Source organism: Glycine max, chromosome 10, assembly GCF_000004515.6.
Source record: "Glycine max cultivar Williams 82 chromosome 10, Glycine_max_v4.0, whole genome shotgun sequence".
Classification (NCBI taxonomy): domain Eukaryota; kingdom Viridiplantae; phylum Streptophyta; class Magnoliopsida; order Fabales; family Fabaceae; genus Glycine; species Glycine max.
The window spans coordinates 42,523,266-42,541,137 of NC_038246.2; the positions used below are offsets into that span (position 1 = coordinate 42,523,266).

At 32.5% G+C, this 17,872-nt stretch overlaps 2 protein-coding genes, 1 long non-coding RNA gene and 1 other non-coding gene across 5 annotated transcripts; 3 read left to right on the plus strand and 1 right to left on the minus strand.

The window, feature by feature from the left end:
• Positions 1–1,919: 1,919 nt before the first annotated feature.
• Positions 1,920–4,905, plus strand: LOC112998148 (uncharacterized). The gene is made up of 2 exons (XR_003263210.2): positions 1,920–2,521; positions 4,288–4,905. It is a non-coding gene; the product is annotated as an uncharacterized lncRNA (long non-coding RNA).
• On the plus strand, positions 1,989–2,111 carry MIR10189 (microRNA MIR10189). The gene has a single exon (NR_161645.1). It is a non-coding gene; the product is annotated as a microRNA MIR10189 (primary transcript).
• An 838-nt stretch (positions 4,906–5,743) lies between the features above and the next one.
• LOC100809650 (lysine-specific demethylase JMJ706) lies at positions 5,744–9,553 on the minus strand. The gene is made up of 9 exons (XM_041005826.1): positions 9,257–9,553; positions 8,442–8,598; positions 8,137–8,356; positions 7,873–7,926; positions 7,713–7,792; positions 7,340–7,617; positions 6,650–7,045; positions 6,340–6,449; positions 5,744–6,114 (listed from the first exon to the last, which is right to left on the minus strand). The coding sequence occupies exons 1-9, from the start codon at positions 9,444–9,446 to the stop codon at positions 5,893–5,895; spliced, it is 1,707 nt and encodes a 568-aa protein (XP_040861760.1). The 5' UTR covers positions 9,447–9,553; the 3' UTR covers positions 5,744–5,892.
• A 3,844-nt stretch (positions 9,554–13,397) lies between these two features.
• On the plus strand, positions 13,398–17,774 carry LOC100815883 (nuclear transcription factor Y subunit B-8-like). Of its 2 annotated transcripts, XM_006588431.4 has the most exons (7): positions 13,398–13,587; positions 13,820–14,050; positions 14,232–14,361; positions 14,827–14,832; positions 14,936–15,016; positions 15,156–15,194; positions 17,376–17,734. In XM_006588431.4, exons 2-7 carry the CDS (start codon positions 13,830–13,832, stop codon positions 17,421–17,423), a joined length of 525 nt encoding a protein of 174 aa, XP_006588494.1. In that variant the 5' UTR covers positions 13,398–13,587; positions 13,820–13,829; the 3' UTR covers positions 17,424–17,734.
• The last annotated feature ends 98 nt before the right edge of the window (positions 17,775–17,872 follow it).

Below are 17,872 nucleotides of genomic sequence, written 5' to 3' on the forward strand. Positions count from 1 at the left end.
TATAAAACAAATAAAATTATTTTTGTATTAAATAAAATAATGCTGGGTCTTTTTTGTCTTTATCATTAAAATGTAGAAAAAAATAGCAAAATATATAATTTTTTTTTATCAAATCTTAATAAAATTATGCATTTTAAACATATTTAATATTTGAGTCAATCAGATTTTATTGAATGAATTATCATATTTTTATTTTTTTCAACATAATTTAAAATTACATCTATAAAATAATTTTTTTATAATGTATAAAAATAGTAATGCATTGAATTTTTTTTAAAATCAATCAAATTAAATAAAATAAATAAGTAAAAATATTAATGTCTATACATAAAATATGCTATAATTCGTAACAAATTATATACGCATTTTTCCTATCTATAGAATATACTATATTTTTTTATTTTGTACTTCTTTTCTGTTTTTTTAGGCAGCAATCTCTCTTTCATGCATAAATAATTAATATTTAAACTTAAAAAATAAATACTAACAATTTAATATCTTAGTTATAGTTAAATCAGAAGTTACAGATAAAGTAATATCTTTTGATATAGTAAATGAATTATTAAATGATTTTCTGCATTCACACATTCACGAATTAGAACCATTGAGTGAATATCGATACTTTAAATTAGATTTATTAAGATAAATTATGAATGATCTGATGTTATATTTAATGGTTGCACCTAGCTAATGCCTGAATGCAACAATTTCATGGTCGTAGGGAAATTAAGTGTTCTCTTTTCCTTAACTTAGTTCTTTTTGCATGTCTACTTCACGCACACATGTTTGGCTCTTAAAATTCAATCTTTTTTTCTTTTTAATATTTGGCATTTAACTTATGGTGTGATTGCAAGAAACAAAAATATATTTGAATTTACCCACGCACGACTATTGACAACAGACATGCACTATTTTGTTTCTTTAATTAGAAGACTTTTCTTTTTAAATTCTTTACACATTACACTTTTCAAATTAATTTGTTCTACTTTTAATTCAAAAAGGTAAATAGATTACCATGACATCATGTACCAGGGTAGAGTAAGGATGCAGAGGTCGGGGAGCCAATTAAAATCCGAATTTTGAAGGGGTCACACTTATATAATTTCAACAATAAAATGGAACTGAAGGGTAAAAGTTGAAATTTAAAAACTTTTGGAGTGCTTTATGGTCCTGTGTAAGTTTAAAAAAGAAATTTTACTAGTGATCCATCCATTAGGTTTGCCTAAAATACAAGTCAGATGTGTTGTTCAATAAGCACATAACATTCAGCGAAATGATCTTATTTGGACATTGGAATCTATACTAGTAGCAACCATCATCATCTTCATTCGATGAATCCCTACACTACACAACTCATGTCACTACAAGTTGACTTCCTTCTTTAAGAGACAAATTCCCATGTAACTGAGGAATGCAGACAAATTCCCATCTTGGCTTATGTGGTAGAGAAAGTTGAGATGGGTATCAAGTTCAATCCAAAGAACATGATGAAAATACAATTATCAAAAGCATTATGAGTTTCCTTTATAAGATGTGCAAAAATTAGATTTTTTTAATAATCAATTATAATAAAAATTAGTAGCTTAGTTTTGTTGTAAATCCAGCTAATATATACAAAGTTCTAAATTGCAATCGTATCGAACATATTTTTATCATCAAAGTTAGAGAAAATCACATCAATAAATAGAATAATTGTTGGTTTTAGTTTTAGGATAAAGAAAAACATAGAAGAGAAAAGTAGTAAAGAAGGCAATGCAATAGAGAGTCTATTTGGAAACTGCAGGATTTTAGGAGTGCTACTGATAACTTGTTTTATTTTATTGAATGTGACTTATATTTAAATACACTGATAACTAGATAGTTTTTCTTATCAATTATATTTCCATTACTAGCACAGTAGCACTCTTAACTCTGAAAACAAATTGTTGTTGCGTGGTTTTGTTGAATTTTTTATGCAAATTCATCATTGGGTGAATATTCTCTCTGAAAACAAATTGTTGTTGCGTGGTTCTGTTGAATTTTTTATGCAAATTCATCATTGGGTGAATATTCTCTAGACGCTATTGGAACACGTATTTGGAAGAACACTAGAACCATCTCCAAAATCTGGCAAAATTGTCTCTCTCCATTTCCAGGACAGCATGATGAATCTGAAACGCACCAACAATCGGAGCAGCTGTCAAAGATGCTTGTAGAGCAGCTGTGGTTCAGAATAAACCACGGCTGGTGGAAGCAATGTATTTTTGTGAATTGAATACACCTTTGGGTCCCATGTATGCTGTACTTTCCCGAAGGAAGAGATGCAAGAAGGTTCCCCTTTCTTCACTGTGCATGCGTATCTTCCTGTTTCTGAGAGCTTTGGTTTTGCCGATGAGCTTAGAATTCCTGAGGATCCTTTCTTTGTACCTAAAACGGAAGAGGAAGTTGAAGAGTTTGGAGATGGTTCTAGTGTTCTTCCAAATACTGCAAGAAAATTGATTAATGCAGTCGGACGGCGTAAGGGCCTTTCTGTGGGAAAAAGGTAGTGCAGCATGGAACCAAGCAGAGGACACTGGCTCGTAAAGTCTGATATTTTTCATTCCTTAGCTGTGAAGAGAGCATGTAGTTGTTGAATGTGTTTGTAGCTCATACTTCATGTACTGTAGCATTAGGAACAGTTTTTCAGCATGAGTTTATTTTTATATAGCTTCACCAAAGTTTTGTCACATACAAATACAATCCAATTCATGATGATTTTATATTTTGAGTAATCTATATTGTCTCATTTCAATCTGTGTATGATTTCATGTTTCTTATATGTTTTGGAAGATGAAACTTTTTCTTTGTAACTGTAACAATACTAATCATGCATCTGTTTCAATCTGTTTTGCTCTCTTCTGACAATCCGTTTCAAAGCCTTTGAAGGCACTATTCTTCACCTTCATCACAATTATAAAAATTTTGCTAGTTGTGAATTCTGATTTCTTTCTTGAATTTCCATGGTTCGCTTGTATTAAATGTCAAAACTATATTGTCATAGCTTTATGAGGTCCAGGTATTTATTAAAATGATTTAGAGGATAAAATAACAGGCAATGCAGAATGTTGTGATACTTGGAATTAAAATATGTTAATTTTGTCAAGCTTTTGTATTAGTGTTCCAATTTCCCTGAAAATTTGATTTCAGAATCCCTGACAATTCATAAGCTTTAGGCAGTCAAGATGCTTTTTGATAGTGTTAAACAACTCCTGTGGATTAGAGAGCACAGAAAGTGCAAAATCATTCTAGGCTTCTAGCCTATGTATCAAGAGCTAAGACATCTAACCTAGCTTGTTATTCTTCTGTTTAATTTTATTTTCTTGGTAGCCCTCTACTCTATGCCTATCACTTGCTGATGCTGGGCATTCTATGCACCTATATGTTTCATTGGTATGAATTTGGTCTAACAGTTGCTTCTGCTTGGTCAGTGACTTTTTTTTGCTTTTGATACTGTTCTCTTTTTTATATAGTTTAGAAGAGTCCAATATCTGGGGACTGGGAAAGATAGGCTAAGTTAAGGCAAAGGGCCACTGGGGTTTGAACACCTGGGATCAAGTTACCTCAGTTGTTCGTTTTTAAAAGAATGATTTGTTCGAACAATTTCCCTCTGAGATTTATTGGAATGGCAACTTTCAATTGAGTGATATCACAAACTAGAATTAGATTGACTCTGGGATTACATACATTAAATTAAGTGTTTGTGTGACTATTGGATTGAAACTGAACTAGTACATTTTGGTCAGAACATGTTTTTCAGTGCTGAATTACAAATGCGGTTTCCATTATAGATGATATGATGTTATGAATTGATGATTCAATGTTGATGTTGTGGGAGTATGGTTCATATTGTTTACAAAAGGTTGTGCATTGGTTGCCAATATTTTATGCATGTCTTTAGCATGCAGTGGGCAATTATTGTGTTGAATTGTATTTAAGTATGTTACTTGATGTGTTCTTAGTTGTTTCAGCGTGCTCGTTTCTATTGGCATGATTTGGTTTGCTCAGTTTGCCTTTTGGTGATGATTAATAGTGTAGGAAGGTTTTTTTTCTCGTGTTTTGGATTTTGTTTACTGAATTGGGTTTGCTACTTGCTAGTAAGGGTTTCAAATTAGGAGTGTGCTCTTGTATGGATTAAGTGTAATAATTTGTTTTTGATTGATGATTGATGATCTGATGTTCGATTTGATTTGATATACTCATATTGTATGAATTGCTATGGATTCAGTGACTAGTGGGTGCAACACTGATATTAGAGCATGTAATTTGTAGGTTGCCATTTAATCTAATTTGCATGTGACTTCAAGCTGGTCTGAGTCTCTTTAATTCACAAGATACAGCACAAACTTCAGCTTCCAGATTCATGTTCTAATCTTCAAATATAGACTATACCAGGTTCCTTTAATTGATGAAAACTGGGGATGGAGACAACTTTAGTTGGTTATTTGAATGGTGATTCTTATCTTGTTTATTGTGTTTTGATTCTGAACTGTCATCATGCCAAGAGACCGGAAAAAAATGTTAATTTGGTAAACCTATCAAACTTTTGATGTTCAGTTTGAAGCCAAGAAATTAGGTTAATCCCGTGAACTAATCCTTGGAACCCAAGGTTTTGCAGAGCAGCTAGCCCTACCAGTTGGGGTGACCGATACAACTTCGGCACACTTTCGTCTACAAAGAGGTGGTGGTTCAAATGGGTCAGTAAATATGATTACTGACAAGACAAGACAAGACAATGAGAGGTTCCAAAACAATCTTCCAAGGGAATGCTCTCTTCCAAGTATATGATCAGAAAGGATTGCTTTGGTTTATTTTATTCTCCTTTCAGTTTTAATTTCAAATGCACTGTTACATTTGTTGTTATATTTAATGTCAAAATGTTAAAAGCTAGATCTCATTTGCTGACAAAATTCATTTTTTAGCCTTTGAAGTATTGCGATCGATTATTTAAGTGAAATGTCTCGGTTGATTTATGAAAGGTTTTAGGCTCTATGTAATTATTGTGAAGAAGTCGAGGGTCAAGGTGGGTGATGTTGCCGAACGGGGGTACATTTGGATAGTGTTGAGTTGATTCCCTGTTTTTTGGATATGGAACTAGAAGTTGAGACAAATTGCCAACCAATTTTAGATCCTAGCACAGAATGTAAATATTTATGATCTTTATTTTAGAAGGGGGTAATTACAGCAGTACATAAGTTGGCAATTTTGCCCTTTTCATTTACACTATATTTGAGGAGTGAAAGAGAATGGAAATAGGAATTTTTGGTGGTTTGGTTGGGGATAGAAATGGAAAGGAGATGGAACAAATTACATGGAAAAGGTCCATAGTCAAACATTCCTGTAAACCGAAAATATATCTGAAGAAATATTGGATATGTAATTTAAGATTTTTGAAGTTAACAACTGCTGGTAACGTTAACCTCAATGCTGGTCATATCGTCGAAGTTCCTGGTACTTAATACATGAGTTAGTTGTGGTGATGTAATCATCACTTAATTGAGGAGACAAAATATACCACTTCATTAAATTAAACTTCCAAGAATGAACAACGATGAACCATATATGATAAAAAAGAGCTAAAAAAGAAGTCAACAAGTCACTACTACAATGAGAATATGTTAGAGAATTAATACTTTCAACATATTGTTCATTCCCTTAACAAATTCCAGAAATAATACTATATAAAAAGAATGAAAAGGTAAAACTAATTTAGGGTAAGATACTTTTAAATAATGTATATTTCAGCAGATGAATCAGGAAAAATCTGTCTCAATTTGACAAGTGGCTATCCTGTGAATTGAGAAAAGAAGGTTAATATCTTATTTTATTTTTTCAGACTCAATTGTTAGAAGTTTCCCAAGGAAGTTACTGCTGTAACTAAATCAACTTTGATTTGCTTTTTCTCAGGTTATAAATGATTCCTGGCCTTTCGGTACCCCTCACAGATGGAAGCCCATTGTTTCTCCAGTGTTTCATTGTTGACTTATTCCTTTCAACACTGTGCTTGGTGCTGTCAGCCACTTTTGTTTTCGGTTTAGATGCAGCCCCTAGAGAACTAGCAGTTCCTCTTACACTTTTTTCTCTCTGCCAAGGATTATTCTGCTTTCAGTTTTAATTTAAAAAATGGAAGAAAAAAAAAACTTTAAATAAGCAACCTGAAGATAAAGTAAAATAATGCCATATATGCTAAAGATTTAGAAGTGTCATTGCCAAACCATCAAAATGCCTTAACCTAATTATGTTTAACATTTCACTTACTTCAGGATCTTTGATGCAATCATTTCTGCTACAAGAGAATATACTTGATAGAGAGAATTTGTCAACACATTCTTTTCCCTGTTGAGAACTTTTTGCAGCTTCTTCCAGTGCAAAAATGTCATTCCTTTTGAAAATAGTATAATCTCTTCCACATAAACAAGTCTGTGGTGCAATGTCTGCATGGTGTAATAAGCAGAGCCAAAAAACATATGTCAATAAATCCCAAGTCATCTTGTTGCTAACAAATTAGAGATTAACAAGTCTCAAATCATCATGAAGTCTACATCTACATATTAACTGAAAGCATGTTCACATATCAATAACTGAAGCAATTGAAATAACAATTCTCAAAATGAATATATTAATCATGTCTTACCATGGAAAAGACAAATTGGATGAGAAAAGCAGTACTTGCACAAGAAGTAAGCTACATAACAATCCCTGTAGCAAAGGCTGCATATCTGAGAACCTGTTGTATTTGAAGAACTAGGCAACTTTCTTGAACTGTTCAGTCGCAGGAGGGAGGTCTTATAAGATTGCACAAGATGCACAAAAGGCAGCATAATAGCTTGATAAGATGTTTTGTCTTCAGGTTTGTTCTTGGAACTTCTGACTCTTGAGGACTTGAAAACCAACATTGCCTCTTTACAAAGAAGTTCCTCATATGGAATTAAAGGCATCATTTTGAGATGTGTATAACGCATGCTAGCTGCAGCCCCAAGTGAAAACCAATCACCATTTGCAAAGTTTACTGCTTCTCCACAGTTAAAACCTAGGATCAGCAAAAAGAATCAAATAATTGATAGAATTTAATTAGAATGTATTGACAGGATAAAAGATTTTTACACTATTATCCTATTATAAATTGTTGACTTCTATAATAATTACTTTAAAAGTTATACTTAACATGACTTTTGATGGGTTAACAATATAAAAATCCTTAGCCTAGCCTTGCCTGAAAATTAAACTCTAATCCATATCTAAAACTAGAATTTGTATCATTGTATATAGTAGTACATGTCTAGACAAATTTGCACTGACACCTACAAATAGAATGATAGTTTACCATGGCTAAATCCAGCATGATATGCTCTAGGAAAGGTGATGATAAACTCTCCTGGCTTTTGTACAGCCTTGTAAACTGCCACATCATGTTGTAAAATGACGTTTGGTGGGAACATGGTTGTTTTTTGTGCTAGAAACTTGAAAGCTCCATCCTCTCCATGTTTTGTTATGATCTTATTGCAATACACATGTTGTAAGACAGTCTTTTCAAATTGTGATGCTGCATGGCCAGGCACGCCATACCAAGTTTTATTTGCACCTGAGTGATGAAAGTTTATGCTGTGAACAAGACAAATATATATCAAAATTTAAGTTGGAGTTAAACAATGATCAATGGCTAAGGAAGTGGAAAAGCAGACTGTTCTTAGATATACCTGTACAAATAATGATCTTCAACATGCCACGCAAACATACTGAACAGCATCCCAATGTAAAGCATAGGATCAGTTATTCCCTAAAATTTTGCATAGGAATTAGAAAGTAGAACTTGTTAACTTCTGAATTCATCTTAGGTTTTAAAAATTGCTTGCTTACGGGAATTTTCCTGTCAACTAAACGTAACAGGGATTGTGGAAGCCGTGAAAAATTCTGAAATCAAATGCAAAATATTAATAAAACAATAAATACATGCATAAAAAATAATGCTGCTGCAAATAAAAATCAATACATTAACTTCTAATAGCAGACTCTACTTCTTTAGAAGCAATGTATGACAACCAAAAATCAGTTGCAGGAGTGCTGATGCTCAAAGAGAACACTAAGAAGAAATGAAGTCAGCATACAATCTGAAAAAACAACCTTCAAATTCCATTTGCTTGTTCCAAGCCTGTCATTAGGATCACATGAAAAGGCACTACCTTCGACATTGACTCCGTACTCAACTGTTCCTTTTTCTCCATGAGCCATCTCATGCCAGAATTCCTTTTCCACATAAGAAGAAGGAAGGTCTCTAGAATTGTGAAATCTACTAAAAAAGGCCTTGTTTGCAAGAACCTCAAAGTCATGATATGTATATTTTCTGGTTGAAACAATAACAACCAACAATTATTTTATGTTACATAAGTTACGCAGCGCAAAAGCTTAAAAATATGATATTATTTTACCTGCCTCTCATAGAAAAGGTTATTATATCCTTTTCATTCCATTTAGAAAGACGAAGAGGCTGTACATTTGTTTCAAACTTGAAATCTTTTTTCTCTTTCATTAAGACAAAAGCAGCTGGGTTAGAGGCTGCAATTGGAGAAACAATTTTGCATATACCTGAAATATGAGGATCAAACTATAAGCAAAAATGTAAAAAGAAAAAGGCATAAAAAAGCAGTAAATGTTAGATTCTAGATAATTCTGTCCTGTTTGAATAAATTATTCTGGTTCAAAATAAATCCTTTTAATTTGTGACTTGGACACTTTTAGAAAGAAGGCCAAAGGAAAGTACATTGGAGAATTGCAAGAGTCACTAAGTAGCATCCCTAGTATGCTTAGGCAGACAAACAAAATGGATGTAAGAAGATCAAATTTAGGGGTAAATAAGTTTAATTTTGAGAGGAGATAGGGGGTTTTCCTTTCAATTTTGAAGGAAACTCAGACATGCATGAGAGCTTCAATTCTCTATCCATCTAATTTCCCTCATTTCCCCCCTCCTTCACTTCTAAAAGAATCCTGGAATTTGTATTTGCAAGATAAAAGTGATCATACCGATCAGCATCTGAATAATCAAGTCATCATAGCAATTGGACATTATATGGCAAAAAATGCCAACTTATTTACAAACCATACTAATATTCTGCATCAATTTCTTATACAAAGGGAGTTCTTGGTGTAAACTGTTTAATGACAGATGAAGCCCTTACCTCATCAACACACTGATAAACTGCATGTAATTAAAAGGAAAAAAAATGCATAACCAGTTATCAAATACCATATTTAGAAGCCTCAGGAGCAATCTTCTGCAGATAAACTAAAGGATGCTCAAACTCATACTCTGATGGGTGGTATGTTGGACACTCTGGAATCATATTTGTCCATTCTAGATCCGCTAAATCAAATTTGCACAGTTTGTGTGAGCCATGTCTCGCTGTCCGTTGAGTAATTGGACTTTTACCAGTCATTGTTGTTCTTCTTCTTCCACGTCTGGAAACTTTTGGTGCACCAATTTTAGTTGATCTTTGTTATATATCAAGCATCACTAGCATCTAATTCTCCTTCCGAGACACCAACTTCCACCCTTTCCTCCAACCTAAAATATATTTAATAGTTATTAGGCAATTAGGCATTGATTAGTATACAAACTTACCAGATTACAACAATGAAACTAACATAACAAATTTGGAGAAATTAAATAGATGAGTATATATGCACGTGATAAAAAGCATCATTATAATTTTTATTGTCACTCAGATTGTTGAGAAAATATCATGTATAGACTTACTTTGTTTTGTATAGAAAGGTTTCTTGCAATTAGCTACACATAGTGAAACAAGAGTGCCCTTGATCAATTGGCTAAAATTTAAAACATTTTAATTACTTTCCAAATAATTCCTGAATAATGATGGCATAAAATAAAATCTTGTTGCTTCAAAATGGCTATGACCACAGCAGGTAAAAGCTCATTAAATTTACTAATACTCCTTTACTACTTAATTTGGACACCCTTTCCCCTCAAAAGGAAACTTAGTGATTTGTTGGGGTATCAAACATTACAATAGGAAATCAAAATAATCTTACAGAAATCTGGCATTCAAAACAGGCTTTACTGTTTGATCTTGCCTTAGGTTCCTATGATACTCAGAAGAATTGATGAGGAATTACTAGGAACTAGGGAGACTGTTGATTCTTGGAGAGAGACAAATAGAGGTAGAACTATCGCGACTAAATAGAATAAAGTTCTCTATTAATGTTTTCTCAAGGGACAAACTGAATTTAAATCAAAGTTCTTACAGATAAAAAAAAATTGTTCGAATTCCTTTATAAATCATAAGTTGTGTAATAGTATATAAAGCCAAAGTCATGACAATAAGCCTCAGTGCTTTGAATTTGAATATTAAAGCATCTTCATCAAGATGTTAGTGAATGAAACTAATAGTAACTAAAACATCAAAATAACAGTTGCAACCGTGCTTAGATATTTTCAATTTCAAATATTGCTTCATATGTAACCTGTCACTACCCAACTTTACGAGAGGGCAAACATGCAATATATTCTAGACTTCTAATGCACAGAACAGGGAAAATAACGGAAAGTGATGCATTAACTTCTATCCATGAAGATCTTCAAAACACCCCAAAAAAGGGGTGAAAAAAAAAACTATGAAAATGTGATTTCCTGAATCTGCCTCTGAAATTAATTACCATTGGAATATAAAGCATAACAATTAATTAAGAACAGAGATGGATACATTAGCATATGGCATGCCATGTGGTTATCATGACATCATCATCTTCCCATTAAACAAAGAAGGATATTTAAAAGGGAATAAATACACAGTCACATCATAGTGTAAACACTACATAGACAAATAAGATTGCAACTATTGTAACACATGAATGTAAAGATAACACTCTCATCTTTGCATGATGCATGCATGGCATGCCAGAGACTCTTCTCTTTTCCTTTTCCTGTTCATATCTATTTTTTTACCTTTTACTTGCATGCTACTCAACCCAAAAAGGTTGAATGAAAATTTGGTGCTGTTGGAATTTGTGTAAATCCAAGAATTGAGTATTTTATGTACACGTTTGATGGCGGATAAACGTTAATTAATTGGTTGTGAAGGGACGGTTAATGAAACTGAAACAACATATTTTGTATCCAAAACGACTTGTAACTGCCAGGAACCAAATTAGTTATTTATGTCCTTTCTTTTGGTGTATCAAATATGCATCCAATATTTATATATATACTTGCAAAACTTACTTTGATGTTTCCCTTCTTGAAGGAAGACACATTACTTTTTAAAATATGATATTTGTGAACAAATATATAATTAGAATGTTTGTTGATTCTTGAAACTATAAATCACTGTTAAATGTTTTAACAACTAACTGGGTGTAAGACCAACGGTTTACCTTAGTTGTTTAATTAAGTTAAAACAATCCATTTGAAAAGTCTTTGATAGGAAGCAAAACTCATTCCAATAATTTGTCTGGCTCAAAAAAAAAAATACTCGTACTATTGGTTCCAGCAGAATCAGAAAGTTATTGATCAGATTTGTCTCGTCAAATAGAAAACACAGGAAAATCTTTATTTTGAAAGACCCCTTTCCATATTGAGAGATATCATCGTGTTCTTCACAATTTGTTTATTTCTTCATCCCTATAGACTCTGTCATCCAAATTTCAAATACTTCAACTACACTTAAAAAACGAGGGAAAGAAAACCACAGCAATAAAAAACAAAAGAAAATTAATAAAACACAAAACTAATTATAAATGTAAATAAAAATAACATATAAGACAAATAAAAAAGTCTATATAATATAAGAGGTTTTCTTACTTTGCCTATCTCATTTGTTCGTTATTTTCTCTTCCGATCAAAGACTAACACAACATTATACATATTTTTACCATCCTTGAATATTAGAAAATTATATAGTCACATGAATTTCATTCCCTAAAGGCACAAAAATAAAATAAAAATTTAAAAAACTTATGAATGAGATAAGGGAAAAATTATTAGATTTTTTCTTTCTCTTTAAAAATACTTAAACAAAACAATTAAGTAAAGAAAATAATGTAGAAGATGAAAACAGTTAAAAAGTCTATAAAATGTAAGATTTTTTTTTACTTTGTCCATCTAGTTTCTTTTCATTTTTTTCTCTTGAGATCAAAGAGTCTTTGCAAACAGAACGCCATGCATTTTTTTACTTCTTGAAATATTAGAAAATTAAACACTCTCATAACTTTTGTTCCCTAGAGGCACAAAAATAATAAAAAAAGTAATTAAAATAAACTTATATCATGTGAATGAGATAGGGGAGAATTCATTAGATTTTTTTTCTTTACCTCTCAAAACACTTAAGAAGAAATAATAAAGTAAGTAAATAGAAATAAAGCAGAAGACAATAAAAAAAGTCTATAAAAGATAATAGATTTTTTACTCGCCTTGTATCTTCTAATTCCTCTCTTTAGATCAAAGTGTTTTTTGCCAACACAATACCATACATTTTTTCACCATCATGAGATATTAGAAAATTATATATTTCCAAAGCTTCATTTCCCTAAAGGTATAAAGATATTAAAAAAAAAACGTATAGCATCGGAATGAGATAAAAAAAATCATTTAATATAAAATGGTTGACATTGTTACTTTCATACATAAGATAACTAGAAAAAATTTGACTATAAATGTGACACCTCAAAAACTCAAAAACAAGTAATTAATAACGAGTTTCTTTTTCTAAAAAGGAAAAAAGAAGATTAAGAAGAAGACTTTGAATGCAAGATAACATGGTAGGAATTATAATCACATTTTTCCTATGTTGTGTGCTATATTCAATTCCTTCCTTCCAAATCTAATCTAAAATGAATATTTTTCCTATGTTGTGTGCTATATTCAATTCCTTCCTTCCAAATCTAATCTAAAATGAATATTTAAACATTATGTAAACCCAATTTCCAGATAGAAACTTAAAGTAATAAAAAAAATTATAAGATGAGAAAGTGTTATTTGATTTGAGTGTTGTTAGTTTGAAGATAGTATATATATATATATATAAAAAAAAGAGTAAGGTGCGATTACGTGTAAAGATTAGACGTGCGTTATTGAGCATCCAACAAACTAAAGTAACAGTTACAATTAAAAAGTAAACAAGAAATATCTTAAGCTGTGCCAACCCAAGTGAACAAAATGATATTTAAACCTATAAAAAATAATATTTTATTATACATATAGTTAATAATTAAAATAATAATATACAAAATCTTTAAACTATATTCTGATTAAATAAAAAAATACATAAGAAAATCTCTTTTTAAATTACTTTACAGTTTATACCAGAAAAACTTTCTTTAAAAAATCACTTTTATTTGACCGTACAAAAATCATTTTTGATTTGTTTCCATTTCCATAGATATCTTAAAGAAAAGAAACAAGATGAAGGGTGACAAGAATGTTAAGTAAAAATAGTGGAGTATCTTCTCTGCTTTCTGTGTTATTGTCTGGCTTTTGGAGCCGATCCAACCAATCATCGCTGGCGCCAAATACAAAATCTCATCCCTTCCCCTTTCTCTTACTGACTCTCTTTGTCACCGGTAATAACTTTTATCCTCTTCTGTTAAATTTGGGGTCCATCCATGTCAATTTTTTTTATACATCACCGTCCACTTTCCATCGCCAATTAATTCTTCCCCTCAATTTTTTTCACTTCCCTCTCATCTCCCATAATACATGTTTCTTCTATAAACATCATCATCAACAACAAACAAAGGTGCATTGGTGGTTGGTTTGTGAGAAATCAGAAATATTTTGTATTGTAATTTGTAGGGTTTGTGAGATGTCGGATGCACCGGCGAGTCCGAGTCACGAGAGTGGTGGCGAGCAGAGCCCTCGCGGCTCGTTGTCCGGCGCGGCTAGAGAGCAGGACCGGTACCTTCCCATTGCCAACATCAGCCGCATCATGAAGAAGGCTCTGCCTCCCAATGGCAAGATTGCGAAGGATGCAAAAGACACAATGCAAGAATGCGTTTCTGAATTCATCAGCTTCATTACCAGCGAGTGAGTCAGTTATTAGCAACTATACATATCCAGTTATCGATATCAAATGTTTTTTGTTTTTTAGCTCAAAATGTTTTTTAATGTAAAGCTGCAGTTTTTTAATTTTTATTTTTTGGGGATTGGGGGTTCTGAGAATTTTTTAATTACTGAATTCCACGCACGTGGTTATTATGACTTGCAGGGCGAGTGAGAAATGCCAGAAGGAGAAGAGAAAGACAATCAATGGAGACGATTTACTATGGGCCATGGCAACTTTAGGGTTTGAAGACTACATTGAGCCGCTTAAGGTGTACCTGGCTAGGTACAGAGAGGTAATATTTCTTTTTTCTTGGTATATTTTTTGAGGGTTTCTGTCAGTTTTTTTTTAGTTGATATATGTTAGAACTTGAGGAGAAAATTTGATAATTGGAATAATCTAAATTGAATCCTTGTCTGATGCATCTGGCTCTCTTGAATTGTAGAATCTAGATATACATATAAAAGACGATTTTATTCTTGAGTAAATTACACTAACTACTCCTGAGGTTTTGTGAAATTACATAAACTTCCCATTTTTCATTTCCTTTTCCATCTCGAGGTGTGGGTTGGTGTTTGGTTAGATGAGCTGGGTGGGTGGGAAACCTGGTAATTACTGGATCTGTACATTCTCATCCTCCTCTCTTCATTTTAATGTTGAAGTTTTGATAATGTTCCTTATGCCTTTATAATTATCTGATCTTTTTTTCTTTCTTTCTTATTATTTGGTTGGTGATTTTGAAATGTCCATGATATCACAGGCGGAGGTTAGTTAATTCTCCCCTTGGCTTAATTGTGTTATTTGGTTGTTTATCTTGGACTATTTTGCCAATGGAAATGTTAATGTTTGCAAACACAAATTCTTTATAGGGTGACACTAAAGGATCTGCTAGAAGTGGTGATGGATCTGCTAGACCAGATCAAGTTGGCCTTGCAGGTCAAAATGCTCAGGTGTGGTTTCATAACCTTTTTGGAGTTTTATTTTTGGTTTAACAATTTTTATTCTTGTGATATTTTGTTGATGTAAATATGGTTTGGTTCATTAGTTAATACGTACTTTGTCTGCACTGTTGGTTTATGTTTCTGGCAGCTTGTTCATCAGGGTTCGCTGAACTATATTGGTTTGCAGGTAATAGCCTTTCTTTCCATCTCTCTTGAATGCACAAATGCTCAAATTGTTTTTATAGCAAACACATGCAAGCTCAATTATGGACATTCAGAAAACATAGTGTTACTAGATGTTTACTTAATCACTGCATGGTATTATAGTGTTACTACGTGTTTACTTAATACTGCTGACAATGTGCCAAACCAGTGGGAGTGTGGGACATTAGCGTTTATTTCCCCAGCTCTGGATGTCATGAACTCATGATAATGTGAAGACAAAAGAGATAAGTCAGCGTAATAATGTGCTATGTCAGTTACACACACATTCTCTGTTATATTGCATAGAGATAAAGTGATTTACAAGTTTTATTTGTTTAGATAAAAGGAAAAAAAAATCATCAAGACAGAGAAGAAAATTACGATGAATTTGGTGGGTAAGGAATACTCCATAAATAAAAATGAAAAAGAAAAAAAAATTAAGAATAATGAAAACTTCAATGGGGTAAGGCTATCCAATCCCTCTGCATATTTGACAACCCCCCTTAAACATACAATATGTTTTGAGTGTGTCAGTAGTTTACCCTTAAACTTGAAAAGGGACAGGAAATTGTTGATGGATTCTCCTGTGTTCCACACTCTTGTTCTTTTAAATTGAGTTACTATCTTCTTCTTTTTTTCATTTTAGTTGCAGAGAGTTTCAATTTCCTTTTATATTATTAACACAACTTCAGGTTCTTTGAACATTTTTTTTTTGTTTGAGGCATGTTTTAAAAACCAGATTGGTCATTGAAATGGTGAAAACACTGATTAAAGGTTCAATGGTCTAACTGAGGTTAAACCGACTATAATTTTTTTATATTTTTAGTATAATATATAAAGCAGTGTTAAACGAAAAAAAATAATAATATGCATAATTTCATAATACTAAAAATTAAACTTCACTTAAAAATTTCATAACTCATAACCATGGGGTTGTACACACTTCAGTGATTTTTTCATCTTGAAAGGAATTGGTCATTAGTTGTCAACTGAGAAATACCTTTGATGCACACACATAGTCACACCCCTGAAATGTGCAGTTATCTGAGTTGTTCTAGGGATTTGAGACTTCCATTGTATAATAGCTTTTTTATTTTAAAATTGTATTTCTTGTCTATGTACTTTGATTTACTAGCTTATGTTTTAGGATTGATTGTTATCGACTGATTGTCGAGTTGTTTTATTCTCCCTCTCTCTCTTTTCTTTTTGGTTTTCATCAAGGATATCTCCCAACTGATTGTCAGAGATTAATTCCTTTTGAAGTGTAGAGATCACTAGTAAAGTCTTCTCCGTACACATTGCTAGGAATCAAATCCTTGACAACATGTTTAAGGAACCCAACTATCTACTAGCCTACTAACTATGCTGGACCTTGTTGGTTGTTCTCCCTCTCTTCTAATAATATCCCCTTTCTCTCTTTTTCCAAATTTGTTCTGCCCTCTCTATTAGTCTATTGTTTCTCCTCATCGAACGTGATAGTTAAGTTCTGTGCACATGATTACCTACTCCATCCTTTGCAAAACTCCCCAGATCTGTTCAGAAGTGAGTTATCGTAGTGTTGAATGATGACTGTCCCAAATTTGTAGGTACTTTGTTGAAGATATAGAAAAATATAATAATTCTTTAGCCCTTTCTATAAATAAAATATGGATGGGCTCATTGGAGTCTGTGACAACAGAAGGTTATGAGATTGTTTCTTTGATTCATTATAAAGTTGGTTTATTTTTAAACATCGTACAATAGTTTAGCCTTTCAGCATTAAATACAAGGCATTGGTGATTTCAGGTTTTTTGCGGTGCCTAAATTGGAAATCATTTGCTAATTACCTGAATACTTGTCTTAATATTGTCCTTCGGCTAAAGTCTAGGATGATACTTATGTTACATAAGCCAAAATATAATTCATAATGGCAAAAGTAGATTGCTCAGTATTCCTTATGTTTTTGCATGCTTCATCCTATGAGTCCTTGTTCTTTGATGATCAAATGCTACTCGTTTTGTTAATCATGGTGTTTTTAACAATTAAGATTGGTTGGGCATAGGAATTCAAATGCTTGTTCAAGTGAATAGTGTGATTTCTTTGCTTTCAGTCGTATGCTAAGAACATCTCTTCTACCTTCTCTCTTGAGACTAATGATATTTTCTTAATCTGTTGGGATTTGCAGGTGCAACCACAACATCTGGTTATGCCTTCAATGCAAGGCCATGAATAGTTTAGATGCTTCTACGCATCTTATTTATTTCCCTTGAATGCTTGTACGCATGGAATGGGTGGAAACAATGGTTTGGTGATTTAATATTTAGGTTCTCGTTTAGAAGGCATCAGTGTCAGAATTTTGTTACGGTACTAAGGTAGATTTTTATTAATACATTATACATGTCATATTTAGCTGCCTGACCAACTCAAGGGAGAGATGTGTTTGGGGTTATTGCATGTGATTCGCCATGTAGCTTGTCATGGTGAGAAGCACTTGCTTTGAGTGTTTTCTTTAGATTATTATATAATATATAATATTTGCAGACACTGCATTTGTTAGTTTATTTAGTTTAGGCCATACAGTTTGCTTCTCTCTTAATGATGTAAAAAATATTCACTTGTCATTCATCTAGAAAATTCGTAATAGTGTAATAGAATCTTTAAAGACTTGCTACACAGTAATCC